This window comes from Symphalangus syndactylus, chromosome 24 (genome assembly GCF_028878055.3).
Source record: "Symphalangus syndactylus isolate Jambi chromosome 24, NHGRI_mSymSyn1-v2.1_pri, whole genome shotgun sequence".
In the NCBI taxonomy this organism is placed as follows: Eukaryota; Metazoa; Chordata; class Mammalia; order Primates; family Hylobatidae; genus Symphalangus; species Symphalangus syndactylus.
The window spans coordinates 64,172,760-64,183,671 of NC_072446.2; the positions used below are offsets into that span (position 1 = coordinate 64,172,760).

The 10,912-nt window shown below is 41.5% G+C and overlaps 1 protein-coding gene across 2 annotated transcripts in view; it reads right to left on the minus strand.

Moving 5' to 3' along the window:
* BTBD3 (BTB domain containing 3) overlaps window positions 1–8,451 on the minus strand; it is a 34,572-nt gene extending 26,121 nt beyond the window's left edge. The window contains exon 1 of one of the 2 annotated variants that reach the window (XM_055265504.2): window positions 8,237–8,451. In XM_055265504.2, coding sequence (XP_055121479.2) covers window positions 8,237–8,423 — 187 coding nt within the window. In that variant the 5' untranslated portion in view covers window positions 8,424–8,451. The remainder of the gene's footprint in view (window positions 1–8,236) is intronic. The other variant, XM_055265506.2, reaches the window with a different exon arrangement.
* Between the last annotated feature and the right edge of the window lie 2,461 nt (window positions 8,452–10,912).

Consider the following 10,912-nt stretch of genomic DNA (forward strand, 5'->3'; position numbering starts at 1 on the left):
TAAATCAATAAAATAAAATGACTGCTATAAGGATTGCTGTAGGGATGACTACAACATTCTCTTGTCTGGAAAACTGAAGGTAAAGGACTGAGATCCTCTGATTTTGTGGATTTAGTAAAAGATTCAATTACGTGCATCCAAGTGGCTCTGAGGATTTCAAAATCACCTTAGAAGTTATTTCAGCAAGAACCTCATAGGAAAAAAGACTAGAAGGGGCCATGAAAGATGTCCCAAACAGCAAGAAGGCATTAAAAAGGGGAGAGCAAATGGTTATCACCCACATTAAGGGGCAAATATTTGCAGACTGGTTAAAGAACAAAATATAGTAACAGTATATCACCAATATTTACCACGGAACCCAGGTATGTTCTGAAAAGCTCCCAGGTGATGCCACGCCTATTGTTGATTAAAAACTGAAATATAAAGAGAGAAGATTCTAGAATACAATTCACATCATTCAGATGTGAATCAGGGCACTTGGCCAGGCTTTTTTGTCAGTTAAGTGACCTGGTCCTATCCATTAGTACAGTTTAGTACTTTACAGAGAGCACCCTATTTAATTCTCATAACCACTCTCTGTATTATCATCTCCATTATAAATTATAAATGTTCTTGAACTTCTCCCTTGCTGGTGGGATGAGTCAACGTTAGATCCACAAATGCTAAAACACTATGCATATGTTGCTTTATGGGAAATTCACTGAAAAAAAATTGGAGAAGGCAGACTACATTCATTCATTCAAAAAATATTTACTGAGCATCTTCTATGTGCTAGGCACTTGGGACACATTAATAAACATACTCGCCCTCAAGGAATTTATAGTCCAGCAGAGGTAGGAAAGAGAGGCAATTCACAAATAGGCAAATAAACAGTAACTTAGAAGGTAACAGATGCCACGGAAAAATAAAATGCAGAGCACTGCAAGAGACATACAGGATGCAGATTGCAATTATAACTAGAGTAATTGCACAGGCAAAATGCTATTTTAGTGAAGACCTGAAAGAGGTGAGGGAGTTGACCATGAATATATCTGGGAGCTGGGAGGGTAGGATAAAATATTATGGGCAGAGGAAAAAGTCCAGTGCAAAGACCTAAAATGGAAATGTGCCTGCCACGTTCAAGGATTAGCAAGGAGGTAAGGAAGGCTGGACTGGAAAGTGCCGAGTGGGAGACAAGTGGGAGAAGAGGTCAGTTAGTAAGAATCAGATCATGCAGGGCTTCTTAATTTTTATTTATTTATTTATTTTTAGACAGAATCTCACTCTGTCCCCCAGGCTGGAGTGCAATGGCACGATCTCAGCTCACTGCAACCTCTGCCTTCCAGGTTCAAGAGATTTTCCTGCCTCAGCCTCCCAAGTAGCTGGAATTACAGGTGCATGCCATCACATCTGGCTAATTGTTGTATTTTTAGTAGACATGAGGTTTCACCATGTTGGCCGGGCCGGTCTTCAACTGCTGACCTCAAGTGATCTGCCCACCCCAGCCTACCAAAGTGCTGGGATTACAGGCGTGAACCACCATGCCCGGCCCAGATCATGTAGGGTTTTATGAATCATTATAAGAAAACTGGCCTTTATTCTGAGTGACATGGAAGCCACTGGAAGGTTTTAAGCATAATTTGACTTATGTTTTTAAAAGATCACTCTGATGTTAAGCTGATGGAAAATTAAAGAGAAGCCAGGGAAGGAAAAGGAGACCAGTGATCTGTTAGGAGCCCACGGCAATACTCCAGGCAAGAAATGCAGGAGACTTGGACAACGATGCTGGTAGTACGGATGGGAAAAGTAGTTAAACTGATTCTGGATACATTTTGAAGATAGAACACCAGGATTTGCTGACAGCCTGGAAACAGAGTTGGAGAGAAAGAGAAGAGTCAGGAGGATTCCATGTTCTTTTTTTTTTTTTTTTTTTTTTTTTGCTTAAATAACATGAAAAAAACGGAGCTAACACCCACTAGGTTGGTGGTGCAAAACTAATTTGCCATTAATGCAAAAAACCACAATTACTTTTGCACCAACCTAATAAACTGGGGCAGGCTGCAGATGGAGCAGGTTTCCAGAGAAAGATCAGAAATTTTGTTCTGGCCATATTTAGGCTGAAGCGTCTTTCACATATTCACGTTAAGAAGTCAAAAAAGTAGTTGGAGATGTCTGAGGTGGAAATATACATTTAGGAGGCTACACAGTATTTTATTAAAGCCCTGTGACTATTTGTGACAACAGGCTAGCGAGAACTGAGCCTTGGCACATTCTAAATTCATAGGCTGGTGAGAAGAGAAAAACCAGCACAAATTTAAAAACAACTGAAAAGAAACCAGAGGGCCAGCAGTATAGAAGGGAAGGCAACAGTGTGTGGTGTCCTCAAGAATCAAATGAAGGAAGAATATTAAAAAAGGAGGAATAACAAATTACATCAAATACTGCCAACAGGTAAAGATGTGACTTGAGTGTCAGATATAACTTGGAATATTTGCTTGTGAAAAATCCCTAGTGACATCTCCTATACCACCCCAACCAAGACAATATGCTCATGCAATGAATGTGTTATCCTTCATTCTTCCCATGCATTCAATTTGTTTTTCTAAAGAACCATCCATAAGGAAAACTTTGATCCAATTTAGTATTTGGGACTCAAATCAGTAGACTCTTTAGAAATACCAGTAGATAAACTGCAGATGCTAATGATCACTTGCTAATATTCAATTCCCATGTCTTAAAAACGTAAAATTACCTCTAGGCAACTTGGAAATGAAAGAATAGATTTTCTTTGTCCTGATGAAGAACTATGATAAACCAAAGAGCCAATATTCTACTATTCTTTTCCTTATTAAAATAAAGAACAACAAAAGTTTGTATATTATCACCATTACTATTCGATAATGTTCCAGAAACATGTTATAACGTTACAGAATGCTAAATCTAGTGCAAACTGCCACAGAACCAAAATAAAAGTTATAACTATTTAAAAGTAGATACAAGTGTCATTATCTGCCACTCATATAACTTGGGAACATACGAAAATAAACTGCGAAGCTTTTAGCCTAAGTGCCAGCTACAAAATAAATACACCAAAATCAACCACCGTCTTAGACTAACAGCCAATTTGAAGAGCCCATCACAAAGTAACAAAAACAAATACCTAAGAAGAACTCTAACAGGAAACATTAGGACTCAGATGAAGAAAACAACTCTGCTGAGAGATAAAAGGTCACGAATAATCTTTCATGACCCTTAAAAGAAACACTGATTACAGATGGCAGTCCTTGCCAACGAAACAAAATGCAACATGATCCGGTATTTTTTTAGTTCTAAGGATTCATCTTCCGAGCCTTCCAGATTAAGATGGCAAATTTAACACACATATCCAATTACACCCTTTCCCTAAACCCCACTTAAGTGACAGTAAGAGATCTTTCTAGAAGACATAGAGACCCGAGGACTTAAAGAACTGTAATGGAAACTACAAACCATGAAAGTGGGAAACAGATGGACAACCCTAGAACCCAGCAAGACTAGAGATTTGTTCTTGGAAAAGTAGGTGAATAGGTAAGTCTGCATGGTGAAACTTCTCCAACGTGACTCTACACAGAGAATGCTGAAACCCCAGCCAGATTCCTCCATGAACACTGGAACCCACACTCTTTCCTCAGTGCAAAACTTTACTGAAAGACAACTCTCTGACCAGCCCAAGAAGACCCTACAAACGGCCCCAGTGAAAAACGCAGGAGAAACAGCAAACAATCCAAAGTAGCTGCCACTGGGGAGGGAGAGTAAGGGATGGGGAAGAAGAGGCAGATGAAAGACCATTTATTTTACAATAAGCCTCCTAGACTTTTAAAACTGTGCAATAATCTTTATCTGAAAGGACAAGTGCATAGAATTGTAACGTTGAAAGGATAGTGACTTGCTCTGCCAGATATTTCTAAGTATTCTAAATCTATGATTAAAAAGATGTGGCATTGATTAAGACTAGAGGATCAACACACAGACGAGCACGACCTAAAACTGAAGCAGACCTCAAAGTCAGTCAAGATCTCAAAAAACTATAAAGACCACAAAGCAAAGAAGAAAGGAGGAACTATTTAACAAATGGTGGTAGAACTCCCTAACCAGGGAAAAGGAAGAGGAGGCAGCAGCGGTATAGGAGCACTTCATATCCATGTACAATTATAGAATTAAATGTAAAAAGACCTAACATATTTCCAAAATGTTGTTTCATTTATCTCACCTTTCAGATAATCAAATTTAATACATGCATACAGTTTTAAAGTCTAAAAGCCTTATTGTAAAATGAGTGGTCTTCCTCATCACCTTAGTCTTCCTCCCCGTCCACTTTTGACTGCTTACTGCTTCTCCTGAGTTTTTCACTGGGGTCATTTGCAGGGTCTTTCTGGGCTTTCCAAGCATAAACAAATACAAGGAAAAAATCATAAAGGACAAGGTAGAGACCTGTTTATATAGAAATAAAAATATTTTATTGGTTGAAAAACGCCAAAAAGTGAAAGAAATAATGGCCTGTGGAGAAGAAAAAAAAAAAAACTAAAAATATGATAAAGGTGCAATCTTCTTTAGATAAAACAGGTATTTCACTTTTTTAAATCACCACTTAAAAGTAAAGTAGGCAAAGTACCAGAAGAGAGCTCCCAAAAAGGAAAACAAAAGAAAAAAAACAGATGATCAATTTCAACAGTTACCAAAAAAATAAACTAAAACATCATATTTTTATAGAAAAATCAGGAAAGATGATGAACACTGGAGTGCTGACATACTACAAGTAGACCATACACTCTGTAAGGGAATGTTATGGCATAAGCAATTTGGCAACAAGCCACAAGAGTCATAAAAGAGTTGACCTCTGCCCCAGGATTTCTACTGCCATAAATCCAACTTGAGTAAGTCCAAAATACTTAAACTTTCAGACAAGGGCATTTTTCTCAGCTCCACCTGTGTGTCCACTCTTACTGAGCCTACATCATTTGGTCGACCCTGCCTGCTGGCCTTCCTCTACTTAGTTCATTCCATCTCACCAAAACTCTATGGTACAGGCACCATGACCCTTATTCCAAGGAAATGCGATTAAAGAGGTAATTAAGGTCACTTAGGAAGTGGCCATGCTAGGATTGGCAACCAAAGGGTTTAATACTGTATTCTCAAGCCACTAAAAATAAAAATAATATGTAAAACAACAGAAAACTAGTTCAATAAACTTGGGTGTATTCATCATTAAAAATCTTATTTTCAAAGGGTTTACAGAAAAAGGAAACGTCTCTAATATTTACTTCATATTAAATAAAAGTGCAATATTTAAAACTACAGATAAAATTAAAAGCCAATTTTGTTTAAAAGTATGTCTATCCAGACAAACAAAAAGGGTAAAATGGAAGCACATCATCTAATTACCAGTTGTTTCTTTCTAGATGATATGACGGTGATTTTTACTTTCTTAATTTTTTTCAGTGATTCCCAAAATGTCTCCCAACATGAAATACTTTTTAATTTTTAAAAGAAACAAAGCAACAACAAATTCTCAACTGTATTTGCTTAATTTGAATAAACAAAGGACATGTCGATAAATGTACATTAATGCACACCTTCAAGGAATTTGAGACTGGACAACTACGCTGAAAGAGATACTAAATTGAAAAGCCTTAAAGGTAATTTTTAAATGTGTGATGAAAGAAGGGAAGATTAGGTGAGAGATTATTATTTTAGCAGCCCAGCATCACTGCTGGAACTACAAGGTCCATCACATGAGAGGGGTTTCCATCAGTATTCCTTTCTCACAGTAAATGGAAAAAATTCACCTTACAGGATTTGCTTGATAGCTCAGTTAACAGAAATTTAAACAGCACATAAAATAGATTTTAGTAAGAGAAAACCATTTCAACTCCCAACACAAACTCAAAAATCATTGGAATCCTAAAGGCATTTTGGAGCAAAGTTTAAAATATTTTTTTAAAAACACAATTAAAAACAAATATGTAAATGGTCTATTTCTGTAGTATTTTATTCAGAAGAGTTTTAACAGTTCCTTGCAAGGCAAAATGGAATTAGATGTCTATAGCAAACCTGTTTTGAGCATTAAAAAAAAAAAAATGAACATTTTTTTCAAATTGATCTTTGGATGCATGTGTTTGGGCAGGGGTGTTTGGGCAGGGAAGTAGGAGAATGTGTAGACTGTGCCTTTCCTTTGGTAAAGTATAGTATTACAAGCAGTTTAACATTTTGTAAAGAATGTTGGCAGAGTGCTTTCTAGGAACAAAACAACTTAAAAGCTAATCATGGCATTTTTGCCACAAATTATCAAAAGTTTCTCCGCACAGATGTGGAGTTATATTTCACTTTTTAACTTTTTAAATGTAAGGTGTAACTTAGGGCTTTAGAGAAATAGTGCATACAATTCTTAGGCATGTGCATCTCCAAGAAAACATGCCAAAAAAGAAAAAGAAAACATTGTTTCCACTTCATTTTGGAAGTTTGTTAAACAAGTCATCAGTCCAAGGATTGGGAAAGAATGAGAAATCAAGAAAGAACATGGCTGCTAGCAGTTATCATCCCATATAACAGCATTAATAATCTGTAAGTATCTTAGAAAGAAAATCTTGGAACTGCATAAGCTCACCCTTACCTGCGCTGAGGCCAAGAAATGAAAAAGGGTGATTCAAAAATTCTTCCGAAAAGGAAGAGCCCTATTCAGAAACCCAAGGGTAAGAGGACCCGCCCACTTCCCCTGGAGGACTCGTTGCTATGGGAACCCGCAGTAACCCTTTAAAGCCAGTAACCTATGGGGGAGGAAGATCGTCCCCGAGGTTAAAGTTAAAACGGGATCTGACGGAAGGTTGAGTGGGGGACTGAGGTAGGGTTAAAACAAAGGGAAAGCCCTTGGCTGGGCAGGGAGTCAGTGAAAGCGGGCTTAGTAACCCCAACAGAAATTCAAAACAGCACTTAGAACAACTGTTTTGAGTGCTGGAGTCACATTATAGTTCACAAAGTTTGAACGATTAGAGATGCTTCCCTCTCTCCCTGGTGGGAAACAAACCCCCCTTTGTGAGTTCCTGTCTAGGAAAACGAATTTGAGTTTCATCTCACCAATTACAAACCGAATGCTACTACTATGTGAAACTAAAGTCTTGACTTTCTTACATTAAACCAGTGTTTCCAAACTCGGCTGCGCGATCACCTGGGGATCTTTAAAAAATACACTGTGTTAATTGGTCTGGTGTGCGATTGGGCTTGAAGAGTTTTAAAACTCCCCAGCGACTCCTCTGTGCAGCCAAGTTTGAGGAAACTGTATTACAGGATTTGGCGAGGTGGCGGGGAATATTTAAAAAAGAAAAAGCACCGTGATCTCCCTTGGTCTTTTGAGGACTAATAATAGAATTAGCTCGCTTTCACCAGGCACACACAGGACAATGGGTTGCTTGATAAATAGGGATCCCCAGCAGGCCCGAACAATACTTTCTTTGAAAAGGCCAGGAGGTAGAAGCCTTTTCTTCCCAAGAGAGCAAACATCCTTCTTCCCGAACACCAAACTTCTACGTCTATTTTAAGAGCAAACGGGCCACGAATGCCACTCAGAACTCGGAGGACGAGTCCAGCCTCAGGAGGAAGCCGCCCCCGCCATCGCCCGCCGCCACTCGCTGGGTTCCCGCGGCGCCTGAGGCCGCGCAAACCCGGAGCGTCGGTCCCCGGAGTGCCCCCCGGATCCCGCTCACCGCGCCCCGCCGGCAGCGCCTCAGGAAAGTTACTTAGGGGAAGTTTGCTCCGCTTCCCACCGCGCGCCTCCCCGGGAGAGGGGCGCGGCCCCCACCACCTGCTAGGCGCCGAGGCTTCCCGACCGCGCCCCCTGCCTGGACCTCCGCCACCTCCGGGGTCGCGCACCCCGCGGGCGTCCGCACGGTCAGGCGGGCTCGTGCGCCCCTCCCCGCGGTCCCTCGGCTGAGGCGGCCCTGCCCCTCCGCCCGCGGCACCAGGACCCCCGCGCGGGCCCGACGCGCCCCACTGGGACCCCCCTCGGAAAGCCAGCCCGCGCGGCCAGCGCCTGTCGAGCCCGGGGGACGGATATGGGATCCCCCGGACCCATGGGTCCGAGGCCGACCTGCGGCCCCCGGCCCGGCCTCTCCTCGCTTCGCTCGGCCCCTCCGGCCGGCCGCCGGGCGCGCGCCCCTGCCCGGGCGGTCCCGCGCTGCGCACGCGCGGAGGCGCCGACCCGCTCGCCCGCGGCGCCCTCACTCACCGCCCGCGCTCCTCCTCGCCTCGGGCGACGCGGCGGTCCGCCGTCTTGCCCCGTGCCCGCTCCTCAGGCCCCGGCCGGGGCACTCGGAGATCCAGCGCCCGGCGGGCTCGGCGGGCACCCGCACGCAGGGCACGCTCTGCGGGAGCGAGCGCGCGTGCCCGATCACCGGGAGGGAGCGGGGTGGCATGGGCGGTGCTCCCGGAGGCGGCCTTGGATACGGGACATGCGCAATGTCTGCCCTTTCCTCAAGTAGGAGTGAGGGGTTGGGGGAACCCTGGCTTGGAGGAGGCGGGGAGGGTGGAGGAGAGCCAGCACTCCCGCATCTCTGAGAGGCCACTTCGTCCTTGTCCCACAAACTGCATTTTTTCTCTCTGGGTCATTCATCAATGAATGTATTAAGCATTTATTGAACACTTGCACTGGCAGAGTGGATGTGCGGGATACAGGGCATCCTCCGGTATTGGGGGGCCGATTGCATTTGGCTTTGGGGCTCCTTTTCAGTCACTGATGCCAGCCGTCTCTCTAACAGATAAGGAGGGTGCATAAATAGAGATCTCGTAATACCTAACGACTACACTCTATAGTGATCTGAGGAAGGAGAGTAGCTGCTGGTTGGGTTGATCATGAAAACTTCGTTGAAAAGCGAAAAAGAGGAAAAGCTGAACACGAAGGCATAAGTGGCAAAAAAAAAAAAAAAAATCAAACAGCATATGAATCCATGCACCCTGTCGGGGACAAGTTTAATCTGAGTGTATTGTTCTTAGTGAAAGATGAAAACGGCGGCCGGAAAGGTAGTTGAAGCTCATTTGGAAATAATCTTTAATGCTTAGTAAGACTTCAGCTTTATTCCATGGATAATTGAGAGGCACGGAAGAAGGGAAGAAGGGGAGCCCGGTGGTGGCTTGATTAAATGCAGAATTTAGGAATATAAAGTGAAGACTAGAGATCTGAAATTATGTAATATATGTTCTAGGTAAGAAGTAGTAGGGTCGTAAGTTCAAGGGTTGGTATCAGAAATGGAAAGGATCAAAAAGTTTCCAGAGACTATGAAGGACAGAATGACTCCCTTACTTATGTCACTGCCTCCTGGGTAGAGAGATGTTTATCATGACAGGTGCCTACTTCATTAGATTAGATCATCATCCTTGGCAAAATGTGTATCAGTGGATAAATCAGACCTATACAATACTGTTAGGACCAGTAGATGCTTCTTTTAGCATGAGTTTGGCCCTGGGAGAACATATTTCTGCTCAATTGAAAAACCATTGATTTGAGAGACAGCATACATAGTGAAAGACACCTGGGCTTCGGAAAAGAAAAATCCCTTTGATAAAGTCCAAATACCTCATAATACACTATATTGTCCAAATTGCTTATTATTTGCGAGCCTTACTGTGTTCATCTGTAACATGGGATCATAATATTTACCTTGTATAATGGTAAGTTTTATGTGTCACCTTGGCTAGGTCATGGTATCCAGATATTTGGACAAACATTAGTCTAGATGTTTCAGTGAAGGTATTTTTTAGATGATTTTAACAATGAAATCAGTAGACTTTAAGTAAAGCTGATTACTCTTAATAAAGTGTATGATTTTCATCCAATCAGCTGAAGACCTTAGTAGAAAAATGCTGACTTCCCCTAAGCAAGAAGGAATTCTGGCAGCAAACAGCCATTGACCTGCACCTTTTCCCTGGGCCTGCAGCCTGCCTACCTATTCTGCAGATTTTGGAGTTGCCAAGCCTCCACAATCATATAAGCCAATATCTTTCTCTCTCTTTCTCTTTTTTCTCTCTCTTAAACTGGAAAAAAAAAAAAAAAAAACAAGAAAACAAATAAAAAAGAACAAACAGACAGCAGGTCCAAAATGGAGTCACTCATACTAGTGTCACATAACCAAACCAAAACTTGCGTTATTTACTTGCAAAATTTGACCTTGTGAGAAATCAGAGGAGAGATAACAGTGAAATCCAATTAGGCCAACAAGATTTTGCTTACATCTGTAGAAAAAAAGTGACCTTGAAATGACCAACCCTCTATTTGTTCTTTATTTCTGCTTTTCTTTTTTCTGCCATAAAACTCACCCACTCTGTTTAGCTCATCAGAGTTTCTTTCTACTTTGTAGACTGCATGCTGCCCAGCTCATGAATTGCTAATAAAAGCCAATCAGATATTTGAAACTCAATTTGGTGAAATTTTTTTAATTGACATATATTTAAAATAGATATATAGCTATATATCCATCCTGTTGGCTCTGTTTCTCTGGAGAACTCTGGCTAATACACCTTGAAAGGTTATGAAGATTATGTAAATTAATTCTCATCTGAAAAACAAGCATTATAATCTTTAATTTGTGAGGCTATAAAAAATTAAACACAAGTGCATAAAGTACCCAGTTAATAGCACAGTCTGAGTAAATGATAGCTACTATTACTTGTGAATGAACACTGAAAGGAAAACCAGACAAAGAGATAGGATAGATATTCGCACTTTGAAAGCCTTTTCTCAGTTCACTGGGTAATAAATATGTAAAAAGCAGATTTAAGAGGTAAAAGAAAATTTTGGTGTCCCTAGCTCTGACACACTAAAAATGTGATAAATATTGCAACTATTTGCCAATAAATTCCTTAAGAGCCATTAACTAAAGATAGACTCTAGCTGTACTCTCAAACACTA